We start from the raw sequence: 15,995 nt of genomic DNA on the forward strand, positions 1-15,995 counted from the left end.
CTAAAAAGCTCCAAATGGGGCAAACTTTCCTCATAGGGGAGTCACTCCATCTCCTTGGTCATTTGGTTTTCCTTTTCTGAACCTTTCTGGGCTACTTGGCTCCTTCCACAATCAGTAAGTCAAGAACAAACTTTAGCTACAGATTTGCTGGAACAAACCTACCCATAATCCCTGCTTCAGATATAATGCTGAGTCAACAGTCTGCTTTATGAAGGCTCCTAGAGCCAGAGGATGGGGGTGACATAGGTAGAAGCAGATGGCAAATGCAGAAATGTACTCTTCTCATCACACAATGCGAATGACTGTCAGGTATCTAGGATGCTTCCACCACGACGCTGGCAGAAAGTGACATGAAAGTAAATAAATCCACTTTTTATGGGACATTGCAGGGGCAAGCAATATTACAAATTCTCCTCCATGAACCACCAACACGGTATAAGAGAGACTGGGGCCACAGTCATACCATACATTTATTCCACTATTATTCCACTTTAAACAGTCATGGCTTCTCCCAAAGAATCCTGGGAAGTGTAGTCTCTACAGGGTGCTGAGAGTTGTTGGAGACCCATATTCCCACTCATATAGCTACAGTTCCCAGAGTTCTATGGGAAGAGAGATTGTTACACCACTCTGGGAATTGTAGCTCTGTGAGAGGAATAGGGGTTCCCTAACAACTGTCAGCACCCTTCACAACCTACACTTTCTAGGATTCTTTGAGGGAATAATAGTGGATTAAGTTCATGGTGTGAATGTGACCTAATACATCTTGGCTATGGAACAGTGACCTTGTACTAGCTAGTAGTGAGTTGTATTCACCTGAGCCCTGCTCAGAGTAAATCCACTGAAATTAATGAACCTAAGTCAGTCATGTCTATTAACTTCAATGGGTCTACTACTCTGACTAGGACTAAGCATTCAATACCACCCAGTAGCTTTTGCTTCTGGACCAAAACAATCACAATCCTTTTCACCCAATTATGGACTTAGGCTGCAATCCAAACCTCACTTAGGCTGGGCTGTGGGTGTTTGGATTGAGTGGGAGCATCCCTGCCAGCAGAGCCTGGCAGAAAGTCTCAAAATGGGGCATTCTGAGGGCAGGGTAGAGGCCAAGCCAGGTCAACACTGGCCAGCATCAAGCCTTATCCAGGCCCAGTCACTGCTCCAGCATGAAGCTGGCGCAGGATTAGACCTGATCTGCCCCCTTTCCTCAGCTGTCACTATGAGCAGCTAGGCTGCAGATGCAGCGATAGCTCCGTCACTGTGGAGAGCTGCTGCCGTGGCTGGGAACACTTTGGATTGTTGTGCTAACCATGCAGTCACTTTCACTCGAGTTAAAAATGCAAACCTGTGATGACTATTCCCTAGATCAGTTGGTCATGGAACCGACCAGAGGGACGGCAACCCTGGACTTAATCCTCAGTGGGGACCGGGACCTGGTGCGAGATGTAAGTGTTGTTGAACCGATTGGGAGCAGTGACCACAGTGCTATTAAATTAAACATACATGTAACTGGCCAATTGCCACGAAAATCCAACACGGTCACATTTGACTTCAAAAGAGGAAACTTCACAAAAATGAGGGGATTGGTAAAAAGAAAGCTGAAAAACAAAGTCCAGAGGGTCACATCACTCGAAAATGCTTGGAAGTTGTTTAAAAACACTATATTAGAAGCTCAACTGGAGTGCATACCGCAGATCAGAAAAGGTACCGCCAGGGCCAAGAAGATGCCAGCATGGTTAACGAGCAAAGTCAAGGAAGCTCTTAGAGGCAAAAAGTCTTCCTTCAGAAAATGGAAGTCTTGTCCAAATGAAGAAAATAAAAAAGAACACAAACTCTGGCAAAAGAAATGCAAGAAGACAATAAGGGATGCTAAAAAAGAATTTGAGGAGCACATTGCTAAGAACATAAAAACCAACAACAAAAAATTCTATAAATACATTCAAAGCAGGAGACCATCTAGGGAGGCGATTGGACCCTTGGATGATAAGGGAGTCAAAGGTGTACTAAAGAACGATAAGGAGATTGCAGAGAAGCTAAATGACTTCTTTGCATCTGTCTTCACAGTGGAAGATATAGGGCAGATCCCTGAACCTGAACTAACATTTGCAGGAAGGGATTCTGAGGAACTAAGACAAATAGTGGTAACGAGAGAGGAAGTTCTAAGCTTAATGGACAATATAAAAACTGACAAATCACCGGGCCCGGATGGCATCCACCCGAGAGTTCTCAAAGAACTCAAAGGTGAAATTGCTGATCTGCTAACTAAAATATGTAACTTGTCCCTCGGGTCCTCCTCCGTGCCTGAGGACTGGAAAGTGGCAAATGTAACGCCAATCTTCAAAAAGGGATCCAGAGGGGATCCCGGAAATTACAGGCCAGTTAGCTTAACTTCTGTCCCTGGAAAACTGGTAGAAAGTATTATTAAAGCTAGATTAACTAAGCACATAGAAGAACAAGGCTTGCTGAAGCAGAGCCAGCATGGCTTCTGCAAGGGAAAGTCCTGTCTCAGTAACCTATTAGAATTCTTTGAGAGTGTCAACAAGCATATAGATAGAGGTGATCCAGTGGACATAGTGTACTTAGACTTTCAAAAAGCGTTTGACAAGGTACCTCACCAAAGGCTTCTGAGGAAGCTTAGCAGTCATGGAATAAGAGGAGAGGTCCTCTTGTGGATAAGGAATTGGTTAAGAAGCAGAAAGCAGAGAGTAGGAATAAATGGACAGTTCTCCCAATGGAGGGCTGTAGAAAGTGGAGTCCCTCAAGGATCGGCATTGGGACCTGTACTTTTCAACTTGTTCATTAATGACCTAGAATTAGGAGTGAGCAGTGAAGTGGCCAAGTTTGCTGACGACACTAAATTGTTCAGGGATGTTAAAAGAAAAAGGGATTGCGAAGAGCTCCAAAAAGACCTCTCCAAACTGAGTGAATGGGCGGAAAAATGGCAAATGCAATTCAATATAAACAAGTGTAAAATTATGCATATTGGAGCAAAAAATCTGAATTTCACATATACGCTCATGGGGTCTGAACTGGCGGTGACCGACCAGGAGAGAGACCTCGGGGTTGTGGTGGACAGCATGATGAAAATGTCGACCCAGTGTGCGGCAGCTGTGAAAAAGGCAAATTCCATGCTAGCAATAATTAGGAAAGGTATTGAAAATAAAACAGCCGATATCATAATGCCGTTGTATAAATCTATGGTGCGGCCGCATTTGGAATACTGTGTACAGTTCTGGTCGCCTCATCTCAGAAAGGATATTATAGAGTTGGAAAAGGTTCAGAAGAGGGCAACCAGAATGATCAAGGGGATGGAGCGACTCCCTTACGAGGAAAGGTTGCAGCATTTGGGGCTTTTTAGTTTAGAGAAAAGGCGGGTCAGAGGAGACATGATAGAAGTGTATAAAATTATGCATGGCATTGAGAAAGTGGATAGAGAAAAGTTCTTCTCCCTCTCTCATAATACTAGAACTCATGGACATTCAAAGAAGCTGAATGTTGGAAGATTCAGGACAGACAAAAGGAAGTACTTCTTTACTCAGCGCATAGTTAAACTATGGAATTTGCTTCCACAAGATGCAGTAATGGCCACCAGCTTGGATGGCTTTAAAAGAAGATTAGACAAATTCATGGAGGACAGGGCTATCAATGGCTACTAGCCATGATGGCTGTGCTCTGCCACCCTAGTCAGAGGCAGCATGCTTCTGAAAACCAGTTGCCGGAAGCCTCAGGAGGGGAGAGTGTTCTTGCACTCGGGTCCTGCTTGCGGGCTTCCCCCAGGCACCTGGTAGGCCACTGTGAGAACAGGATGCTGGACTAGATGGGCCACTGGCCTGATCCAGCAGGCTCTTCTTATGTTCTTATGTTCTCTGCAATCACCCTTTCCTCAGAATATCTGGAGACCACGGCACAAGACTGAACCCTGCCTCGTGCCCCAGTGCTGCTCTCTTGGAAATCCACAGACAGAAGGATCACTACTAGTTCCCCAATGAAAAAGAAAGGCAATTTTATGAATCAAGACAAGGCTTGAATATACTCATCTGAAAACATACTGTAGAACCGTGGGTCTCATGCTACAATTTCAACTTTATTTATTTGGTGCACATGCAACCCTTTCTTTCTTGGGAAAGTTTAGAATGTGTGGTGTAGTGGTTAGAGTGTTGGACTACAACCTGGGAGCCCAGGGTTCAAATCCCCACACAGCCATGAAGCTCACCGGGTGACCTTGGGCCAGTCACTGCCTCTCAGCCTCAGAAGAAGGCAATGGTAAACCACCTCTGAATACCGCTTACCATGAAAATCCTATTCATAGGGTCGTCGTAAGTCAGGATCAACTTGAAGTCAGTCCATATGGGCTTTTAGGTGGTCTCCCTTCCAGGCATATATCAGGAAGAGACCTGTTTAACATTGAACAGCATCAGTATCGGTACCTTCAGGCTTTTATATTTTTATTTAAAATGCCTTCGTTGTACTGTTTGATGCCTGCTAAAAACTTTTTTGTTTGGGCACACCTACCTGGACATGTTATGCTAGTATGTAAATTTGTCTGTTGATTTTATCTATATTTTGATAATGCTATTATGTTTACAGTTTTAAAATCTACTTTTATTTCTATTTTAATTAATATTTTAAATCATTTTATATGTTTAAAAGTGAACCTGACAAATTCTTATTTTCCAAAACAATACGCCAACTGAAACTCAGCCATCTGTTGAAATTCACACTTATGCACATTTTGCAGTGGAGTTTTCCAGTCATGTAATGTATACAAAACACATATACTAGGGTAAAGTGTGGATGAAAATAGCATTTCTTTTTTTTAAAAAAATGCAAACATATGTGGAGAACTGAACATAAGACTGGGAAAATGAAAAACCAAAATTGACAGATTCTCCCATCCCTACACCAGACCATGATGGTCAGAGACAAAGTGCTGAAGCAGATTTGCTTTAAAAGCAATACTTGAGTGCAACATACAAGTATGCATCAGACGTGGATGGAATTCAGATCCAAATCAGTAGATAATTTACCCAAGTTCCATCAGCTATCCCCATTGAAAGGAAGAATGTCTCTTTCGTATGAGAACTGGAAATTAACTTGGATATGGATGGCTACAGGGGAGGCATACCTCTGAAAATGGAGCAGAAGTTGCCTTTATTCCCTGCAGACAGGTGCTTATACATCTCTCTCTCTCTTTTTCAAAATTCCTACCACACTTTGAGACACATGCTAGACAGTATCCACAGGATTTGGGCACTGACAGTAAATGAAAGAGGCTCCCCCAGGTCTGTGAATGGGAACAGCTCCAGAGAAAATCCTGAAGCAGCCAGTCATTTTTAATTGCTCCCTGTAGCATGGAGCAATTAGGGAAGCAAGTCTCAGGCAGAAATCCTTTGAAGCCATCCTATCCTGACCTCCCTCTGCCTGCAGCTCCACAGCGTTCAGTACAGAGAAGAGAAGAAAACAGCAGGACAGGCTTTTGGCATACAAGACACATTAGTGTTGTTGTGTGCTAACTAGCTTCACAACAGCCCACTCCTGAAAAAAATCAAAATTCCACACGGCAACATTTAGATTACTCCCCACATAGCAAGAGCTCAACCCCCACTTGATAGTGTACTTATGAACTTCTGACCCACACTGACAATAACATGAACAAGCAGGTCAGGTATATATTCATATACCTAGATGCATACTAAGAGCAAAAACATGCAGACATATCAGAGTGCTGCTTTTTAAGACTGAGTACCTTTTAAGACTTTTTTCTTTTTATTCTTTGCAAGTCCCAGTCTGAAAGGACATCAAGTTGACCTCTTTGCCTTGTTTGGCAAACCCTCCAGACCAGATCTGGGGGGACACAGGGGGAGGAGAGGATGATGTTGGAGACAACCCAGTGTTATGAAAAGTTTATCTGTTGCACCACTTTTTTTAAGAAAAGCTTTCCAAAAGTGGTTCAGAATATATATTTGCACAGTTCCAGAAAATCCATGGTTACCAGACTGAAACTGGAAAAAACAAAATTAAAATCCACATTAAGAATAAGAAGTATCCACAGTGCAAAAATTACAAAGCAGAGGGTACATAAGAGCTTCCTCCCCCCCTGGAAAGGGAGTTCTTTGTATACCTTTTAAGTCTTGGCAGCTGTCAATCCTAAGCAAACTTCTCTAGGAAGAATGCTATTCAGCACCAAGAGCAACAACAGAGAAAGCCACTCTACTACGTGGGGAAATGGAGCATTGCACCAACCCAAACATCAAAAGACAGGAGATTCATAAACAGAAATGTTCCCTTAAGCAAGTTTACTCAAAGCTGTTTACAGCTACCTTGAAGTGGACACAGAAGTAACTAGTAACTAGTGTGCTTTGTGTAAGCATAAGACACCAGACCACCACATTCTCCATCACAGGAAGCTTCAAGTAACTCTCAAAAGAAGTCATAATATAACCTAATCAAGCTTGGCTGCTGAAAAATACACGTGATGTTGTGTAAAAATACACATCAAGTAAGGGTGCTGACAGAAAATAAGCCAGAGCTGATATAAAGCACTCTTGACCACAGTAGCTCCCTGTGCATCCAGCACTAGGCCAGAATGCAGAAAAAAAATCCAGGCTGCAAAACTGAGTCAACATCTGAGGCAAATACCAGCAATGACCAAATGGCTGCCCACGATCAGAGAATTTGTGGGATTTACAACCTGCATCAGTCCCATGACTAACACAAATTAAAAAATTAATGTGACTAAAATAAAAGGACTTCCAGTTCCTTAGATTTTTTTGTTTTTTAAAAGAAGAAATATCAGTTTTAAAATCCAGACGCTAAAATCTAAAAACCATGGGAAGATTCATTGATTGTTGAGATTAACCACTCATACTGGCAAGACTTACAGCTACAGTATTCCAACTGGACACAATAAACAAGCCAAGACTGCAAATATCACAAGGCTAAATGTTGGCTGAAAGCCCCAATCTTTAGAAAAAAAGAGATGAGTTTTAAACAGAAGTCCTCAATATTTTATCATTGGTCTAGTTCACACACCCCAGGAAGCCATCGTGATTGATTTACCATAAGCTCGTGATCGCTCCTGCTTTGTTCCTCCCCTAGCACAAGCAATAAACCACCAAACCTAGCTTACCATGATATCTGAACCAGGGATAGTGGTTTGTTTTGCTGAAACTATTATCGTAAATCAAGAACTTTGGCTTTATATCATGGTTTGTATGGAGCAAGGCAAACTATGGTCCCCAGATTGAACATAAAGCTAAAACAGAGATTGTGTTTATTACTCCCGCTCACACTAGAAGAGAAGCAAAGCAGGAATCATCTGCACATTCATGGTAAACCATTAACTGAATCAGATTTTATTGAGTTTTGCATTCTGTATGATACACAGTAAGAACATAAGAACACCCCTGCTGGGTTAGGCAAAATATCCATCTAGTCCAACATCCTGTTCTCACAGAGGCCATCCATATGTAGCAAAGTGCTCAGGAGACACAGATGTGTTCTTGGGAGTTGCATTTACTTGAAGTCCTGTGCAAATGTCATAGCATGTACAACAAACACAATTGAGAGAGTGTGTGCAGCATCACAGCTCTTCTACCTCCACCTCCCCCTGGCCTATATGCATTCATTGTAGTTTCTCAAAACTCACCTGCAATACAGTTGTAGACACAGAGGGCTCTGTCCACATATTCAAAAACCCTGAAAAAGAACACTGCCAAACAAGCAGAGAAAAGCCCTCCATGTGCACATTTGCATATGTGGGAGACATTTCTGACAATACATTGAATGTCTGTAGTTTAAGGGTGGCACCTGCTGCTGTAATGCTGCACACCATCCTCACCACACACATCCATGGTGCATCCTATACATGTGTGAAAAGGGCTTGAGCCTATCTCAGAAAGGAGGTTCATGCTGGGGGAAAACTCTGAAAGACTTCTGAAGTTTGTGCAACTTCTTTGCAAGGCATGCTTGCAATTTGCCATTGCCTTTATCAGCTGGGGCAACTAGCAATCACCCTTGAGCAAACTGCAGCCAGGTTCTTCTAGGACTGACAGACACCAAACCACATGTGTTCATGTCAACTTCCTCAACAGGAGGTAGTGTTGAGGCAGGAACCTATGTGAATCAATTCCTTCCTACTTTTCCAAGTCTCAGAATGGCCTTTTGCAGCCAGGTGATGGAGAAGATGAGCATCTGACCATGGACGGGTCAACCGCCTGGCTTCTCCCTCTCTCTCTCCCGTCTGTCAAATGTCTGCTGGCTTTATGCAGTGGTGAGAGTTTTGATAGAGTGTGCTATGAAAAAGAAATTCTAAAATAATGGTGGTGTTCTGCATATGGATGCCTGTGCATCAGAGCACATCTCTTTACTCTATATGAGGGTTTGCCATTGGGCACATTAGGAATTTTGAGAAAGTGAAGTGGACACCAGTCACAAACTGGCTGCTGGGGGGGGGGTGTAGGAGAGGCCAAGCCAATGCAAACAAGAACTGCGCACAAAGAGCAAACAATATCTCATGCATTGCAGATTTTTGAGGGAATACTTATGCAGCCCTTTTAAAGGTGCCATAGGAGATGGTGGAAGGCACATTGGTGGCCCCTGCCTCTCAACATAATTGAACCTTCTTCAAAAGTCCAGTTGGTATCATCTTGCAACTCCTCAAAACCATCTGGAGATGCATAAAGCCAGAAATATAATACTGCACACAGGCATCCAGGCAAAGCTCTGCCATAAAAAATAAAATGCCAGGTTCAAGAGAGATCATTGGGCCTACCTGAATGGCTTCTGTGGTGTGATGAGGCCAGAGTCAGCCTTCCCCATAGCATTATAAGGCAGAGAGAGAGCACCAATACTCCTTTGCTCAAGCTTCGGATGTCCCTCTCACTCATTCTGCCATGGAAAAAAAAACAGCATTAAAATCCATGTGTCGTCAATAGGGAGCCCACAAGCCAACAGAACTTCAGACTAGATTAAATTGTTGGTTTTGGAACCGACAAAATTTATTTTACATATTTCAGCATTTAAAAAAAAATTTTTTTTTAAACCCTGCAGTTTACATTCCTTTTAAAATCTAGAATTGTCTAAAAACCATGTCTTTCGAAGAAAAAATATACTCATGCCATTTGTGTGAACATATACACACACAAACACTGAAGCACATGCCACGTACTCTACATAGCATACTCTTCACTGGGGCAGAATAATTGCATGGCAGTTCAAAGAATCACTACAACTTCACAATTGCCTCTGATTTATAATGGGCTGAGTGTTTACCAGTCTGAAGCCAAACTGCATAGAGGTCATCTCTGAGTGGCAAACTGTTATGTTACAGTTGCCCACTACCTGGAACCAACAAAGTACCACTGCTCACATGTAGGGGCTCCACTATCCCAATTGCATAAAGCCCCTGCACATCAGTAGGAGTCAACACACTATTGCCCACCATTAAGGATAGGGGAGAAATTTGATTCAGTTTGCATTTCAAGCCAAATGTATCAAATGCGCACTTTCCAAAGTAATTTGAGAACAAAAAAACAGCCATCCATCAAAATTTGCACATCCAAATGTTACAATGCATTTCTCTAACCAATGTTTACAAAATGCATGTAGTAGGGGGAAAGGTACATAAAAATGAATATATTAGTGAAAATAAGGTTAGAACAAAGTAAACCAGAACTATGACTAGAAACTAAAATGATGAAACTGAGGTTATCATACTTTGCATACATAATGAGAAGACATGATTCACTAGAAAAGACAATAATGCTGGAAAAAACAAAAAGGAGTAGAAAAAGAGGAAGGCCAAACATGAGATGGTTTGATTCCATCAAGGAAGCCACAGACCTGAACTTACAAGATCTGAACAGGGTGGTTTATAACAGATGCTATTGGAGGTCGCTGATTCATAGGGTTGCCGTAAGTCGTAATCGACTTGAAGGCATATAACAACAACATACAAGAATGCATTATATTGGGAGAAGTTGCTTGCAAAAATGTGTGTATTAATCAAAACTGCCTACAAAAATATGTTTATTAGGACAAATTCACGCTAAAATGCTAAAGAATTTTCATGAGGATTTTTTTTAAAGAAACATCACAAATTGCCGCAGAAATGTAGAGAACTGAAGATTGGAAAAATGAGAAACTGAGAGAACCAATATTGACAGATCCGTCCATCTCTACCCACAATACAAGTGATGCATGTATGCACTAGAGTCTTTGTGTCAACAACTTGCCACTTGAAGCTGTTTGGAATGAGACTGCTACATGGCTGCTTCCGTGTGTGACCCTGGTTCAGAAAAGAAGACACTCGGATTATGTGGATTACTGCTAAATACAAATGCAGTGAGGCAGCAAATTACATGGCTTCACCTGAACAGCAATGGGCATGTACTGGGAAGCGGAGGGCAGCACTTATGTGCATGCCCACACATAAGTTTAAACAAGCAGGTTTTTTTAATCAGAATATTTGTATTTTCTCTTTTGGCCAACAAGTGAAGAACCAGTAGTTCTTCACGCACAAGTAGTTGCACAAGTATAGACACACTAACTTAATAATGAAGTAAATCTCTTTTTTGTGCCAAAAGAAGTTGGTCCAAAATTCAGTCTATTAAAGAAATGTTCAGGCTTAGGAAAAGGGAAGGGATGGCATAAGGAAAGTTGGATATTTCAAACCTCTGTCTTCCAGATAGATGTCCATCTGTTTAAAAATGCACCCTTTTGCCAGATTCATCCAGCTTTCTTACAACAGGATTTCTTGTGAAGTGATTGAAACAAGTATTTGAATAATTATACTTACCTCCTACTGGGGCTTCACAGCTACTGTCTGTGCATTGGCCAATTTCAGATAGATTTGGTATTTGCAAAGAAGAGCAAACATCAGGGCATCTAAAAATGAAGCAACAAACAGCTGCTTAGCTTTTCAACGCACAGATTCTACCTGAACCAATGAAGCATACTGCCCCAGACCACACTCTAGAATAACACATGACTCACAAGAAGAGGCAACCCAGAAGCTAATCCTCCTTGCAGACAATCCCATTTTAAAAAATCATCTATCCCTCTCCTGCCCTCCCCATATTTCAGCCACCACAATAAGGGTGCTTTACAGAGGGCAGTCCTCTATTTGACAGGCTGCATACTAGAATACCTGAACAGAAATCTGGGGAAATAGGAAAGTGATAAAAGAAGATAAGAGCCTTATCTTCTTTTGTCCAGTCCAGCATTCTGTTCTCCAGTGGCCAAGAAGATGCTAATGGGAAGTCCACACGCAGGACATGAGTACAACAACACTCTCCTGCTGATGATTTCCAGCAACTGGTATTCAGAGGCATGCTGCATCTGGCAGCAGAAGTCTTACAGCCATCATGACTAGTAGCCACTGATATCCTAAATTTGTCTAAGGCTAATTCCCTTTTAAAGAGATCCACCTTGGTGGGCATCACTACATATTGTGGTAGCAAATTCCATAGTTTAAACTGCATAACATGTGAAGGAGTACTTCCTTTTTTCTATCCTGAATCTTCAAACATTCAGCTTAATCAGAAAGGGAGAAAAACCTCTGTTCACTTTCTCTATACCATGCTTGACTCTATACACCTCTATCATGCCCCCCACTTTACTTGCCTTTTTCTTCTAAACTCAAAAACTCAAAATGTTGTAACCTTTCTTCAAAGGGGAATTGCTCAGTCCTCTGATCATTTTGGCTCCCCTTTTTGGCATTTTTCCAGCTCAACAATAGTCTTTTTGAGGTGTGCCAACCAGAACTGTACAGAGTATTTCAAGTATAGTTACACCACCCATTTGTAATCTGTGTAATCTATCCATTTACACAGTGATTATATCCATGCTATGATAAGTCACCACTCACTTTCACCACCAGAAGGAAGAAAAATATCACCTGCTTCCTGTTGACTAATCTGCTGTTCCTCTTACAATATTATATATCAAGGTATGGCTAAAACACCTACCTCAAACCAACATCCTAATAGGAGTGTACAGATGATATAGACAGGACTAGTTTTCCATAGTAGGACTGTGTACAGACCACCCTATCAGCCCTGTGTCTCCAATCCAGAGGGGGTATCACACTGACCCACCCTGGTCGACCTGGGGACCGCCCACCCAGGTGTCATATACATAGCAGAGGCTCTCAGTTGGAGCTGTTCACTAGGCACGATGGAGGAATGCCTGAGAGCTGCTTCATTTCTCTCTGATGGTCTTAGCAATGGCAGAGATGGGGCAGCCACCTCCAATGGTGGGTGACTTGGCTACTTCTAAAGGGACTCAGTGATCCAGGTCACACCCAATGCAGATGACAGTTAGAGGAACTATCACCACCACAGGCCAGCAGAATTTACTAAGCCAGCAACTTGTGCACCCTATTGATTTGGTGGAACACAGCATTGTATTAGAACATATTAACTACTGGGCAATCTTAACTTGAATATAGGCGCAAGACTGTCAAGTATCCTTCTTCCCTTCTTCCCCTGAGGACAGATCTGGCAGCTATTTTGGGCAGCGTAGCCCACTCATAGGATACATGGGACATTTGCATTGTGCCAGCTGGTATGAGGCAGGCAGGGATGAGGAGGGTGCATCAAGCAGCTTGCAGCTAGGATCCTTTTCCAGTTTTTTCTGGACCCTGCAAAATGACTCACTGAGAGCAGCAGCCAAGGTACAATAGGTGAAAGATATGTGTCCATGCAGGTACTGTAGCCAGAGTAGATCAAACTGCAGTTTACCTTGAATGTGTGCAAATGGTTGTTTAAAAGTGTCCCTTTGAAGAAGAGATTTTTTAATGAAATCCATTGAGCTTACTATAAACTACATTTCCAGCACCTGAAGTTCTTCCTCTCTTTTTTGCCTACTGTCCAGCGTGCCAGAGCCTATGGTAACTGAAATATAAGTACACTATTCCAAATTCTGTTTTCTAAAGTTCCTCAAGTACACACACTTTCTTCTAACTCATTCAATTCTTTGTCCTTTAGTCAGGAATATCTCAGAGACTAGGAAACATAAGGGACAGCAAGTAGTCGCAGTAAAAGGAGCCTTGCCTGCACAACCTCAATTTAACAGGGATGGAGGACACTGACAACTTCACAGCCTTGTATATCACCTACTAGGATTAAACAGGGTCCGGAGTGAACAACCACAGAAGCTGTAAAATGTTAGTGCCCAATCAGAATTTATTAACAGTGAGCTAGAGAGTGAGTGTCTGTTGTTTGTGGTAATATATAGCCCTTGCTGGGCACAGGGCCAGCTCACAACTGTTCCTTGTCAAAACATGCACTGGATTTCTAATTATTTATCTGTAAGCATTTTAATCTTTCTTTCTAAGGCAGCAATTCTTAAACTCTGTTTTGTTGTGGCCCACTGTTCTAGCTTGATTGTCCTTTGGGGACCACAGTATTTGCTATGAGGCTGTCTGAAAGGCTTCTTGAATTAGAACTCGTCTCCTAAACTCAGACACAGCTATAGCAAATGAACAGAATGACAAGAAAAATTGGAAGTGTTGCTTAAATTTGTGTATGTACCGTGTTACTGAGTTATATTTGTCAGTCAAGGCCAGCGAAGGCTGGTCCATTAGAGTGAATGAGGTATTGCCCAACCACCCTCAGTCTGCCCTGAGCCAGCCCTCACTTGCCTGCGTTCTTACTTACAACTAGTCCAGAGGGTAGTAGCACTGGCTGTCAACTTCCTCCTCCAGTTTCAGTGTTGCCTTTGTAGAACTGAGCAGCAAGGAGGATAGGAACACAACTAGAAACAGTTGGCTCTGCCTGTCATTGGCTCTGGCTCTGGCTCTACCTACTGTTGGGCTTCCAGCCTTCGACCCTACCAGTCCCAATGAGCACCAGTCAAGGCATTATTATTCCGGAAAGATGAAGCCCAGCAATTCTTACCCATCACTTTGCCACTTTCCCCTGACTTCACATCTTCAAATATAGCTACTTCAGAGCGTGGATCAAGTGTTTGCTCTGAAAATGCCTTCACTTTCCCCCCCATTATTTTCATCACAGTCATGGAAGCTTCTGAATGAGTACCAGTAGTCCATCCACCACAGTTTAAGCCGCAGTATCCTTTGGGGAGATGAACTATACACTGGGGAAGTGACAGTGTAACTTGGAGTAATAGATGTTTAATGCAGGGGTTACCAATGTGTTGCCTATGGGTGCCAGTGTGCCTGCCAGTACCTCCTATGGCACCAGTAAAATGTCTCAGTAAGTATCCACTCAAAAATCTACAATGCATTAGGGACTCTTTGATCTTCCTGCCTCAGTTTCTGCCTGCATTGCTTCTCCTACATTGAATGAGCTCCCCCAAAATAGAATACTAAACACCCACCCTCCCTTCTGTTCTGAACACAGGAGAGGTTTAAACAGTTTCTCTCTGTGAGTGTGAGTTTCTGGGGGGGGGGGTACCTGAACCATTTTGTGGCCCAGTCTTTTTTCCTGCACTTTTAGATGTGACAGTTTGTGTTAGCCACATCCTCACACCAGCCATTTTGCATTATGTCACACCCCCACATTGGCCATTTTGTGAGTGGTGCCCAGGACACTTCCTCAGAATTCCAAACGCACCCACTGGACTAGCCCCCAAAGGTTGGCAGCTCCTTGCTAATGCAACACCACAAAAACTTAATAATTGCTCTCGCACAGCAGAATAAGTTTCTCCTCTTCTTCAGGAAGATGAATTGGAAGCTCAGCTTAGTCCTGGTCTAAAGTTGCTAGGTTCGATACATAGCAAGTGTCCAAACGCCCTTCATTCTGAGCTGGAGATGGGTGGGTGGCAGGGCCAGCACCAGACTGCAGTGGGCCCTTGGGCACCAGTTTGCAGGGACCCTCAAAGGCTATGGTGGTGGCACTACCACAGCCAGGGTTTTACATAAGCCCAGACACATCAGCGGATTAACACACTGTGTGTTCACACCTGCCATCACCCAAGATGACAGGGAGCATGTTGATGTCCCTGCTGCCATTTTGGGTGATGACAAGCATGTGCACACAGTGTGCTGATGTGGCACCATATTGCCACAGGAAGTTGCACGGCCAGCCCACATCTGCAATGGAGGGGGTGTTGCTTTGCAGTGTGGCTGCTGCTCCGCCAGCATGAGGTCATGGGGTTGGAACTACACCTGCCCAGCTGCACCAGCAGGGACCCCTCTCAGAGCTAGGAACCCTCAGCCAGTGCCCAACCTGGATACCCTCTGGTGTTGGGCCTGGTGGGTGGGATTGGTTGTAGGTGTCTCTCAGCTCAGACCTGCACCAGCCTGCAGCTACAGAGTGATGCTGATGTAGAGTGCCCCCTTCTTCCCATTAAATATGTGGGTAGGCTGAAGTACCCCAAAATGGGCATTCCAGGGTCAGGGAAGGGCTGAGTTGGCCCAGGATCTGTTGGATCCAAAGTCATACCCACCACCATCACATGACAACACTAGGCCTCATCCAGGCCCAATCTGTGTGCCAGCTTCAGGCTGATGCAGCAATCTGCCTAACTCCACCCCATCTGCCCCAATTGGCATGCTCCGCAGGGCTGCAGATGTGGTGGCATCTGCAACAGCCAGGGTTAGGATTACACCCTTAAAACAGTCAGGGCTCTTTAGACAGTAAGCCAGCCCAGATGCACTTGGGGGCACTCCTGCTGATTCTGCTGTGTGGGACCTCAGCTCCCAAAGTCCTGACCTGAGGGCCCCACTAGTGTCCAGGTCTTTCAGTAGTTGGGAAGAGAAGATTTCAGCAGGTGAAATGTCACTCACCATTGTAGCAATACAATAGGAAAAGCACACCCTTATTCTATTTCCCCCTCTTAGGCACTTTTTAAAGGTACAGGAGTCCTGGCCATTGCAAGTCTCACCACCTTTGTTGAACCCCAGCAATGTGGCTGGCCGATTCTTTATTGCACAAGAACCATGATTAGTGTTTCATGTCATTTGTTTTAAATTTGTTTGAACACCTCTGGCTCAAGGAAATTTCCCTTGCTTCCAATTTTTATATGGC

The 15,995-nt window shown here is 43.4% G+C and overlaps 1 protein-coding gene across 2 annotated transcripts in view; it reads right to left on the bottom strand.

Annotated features, from left to right (window-relative positions):
• Positions 1-15,995, bottom strand: part of TAFA3 (TAFA chemokine like family member 3) — a 155,124-nt gene that overhangs the window by 91,899 nt on the left and 47,230 nt on the right. For both annotated transcript variants that reach the window (XM_061630348.1, XM_061630349.1), the window contains exons 2-3: positions 10,799-10,887; positions 8,774-8,889 (exon numbers count right to left, since the gene is read on the bottom strand). In XM_061630348.1, the coding sequence (XP_061486332.1) occupies positions 8,774-8,888 (115 nt within the window). In that variant the 5' untranslated portion in view covers position 8,889; positions 10,799-10,887. The remainder of the gene's footprint in view (positions 1-8,773; positions 8,890-10,798; positions 10,888-15,995) is intronic.

This window comes from Rhineura floridana, chromosome 6, assembly GCF_030035675.1.
Source record: "Rhineura floridana isolate rRhiFlo1 chromosome 6, rRhiFlo1.hap2, whole genome shotgun sequence".
Classification (NCBI taxonomy): domain Eukaryota; kingdom Metazoa; phylum Chordata; class Lepidosauria; order Squamata; family Rhineuridae; genus Rhineura; species Rhineura floridana.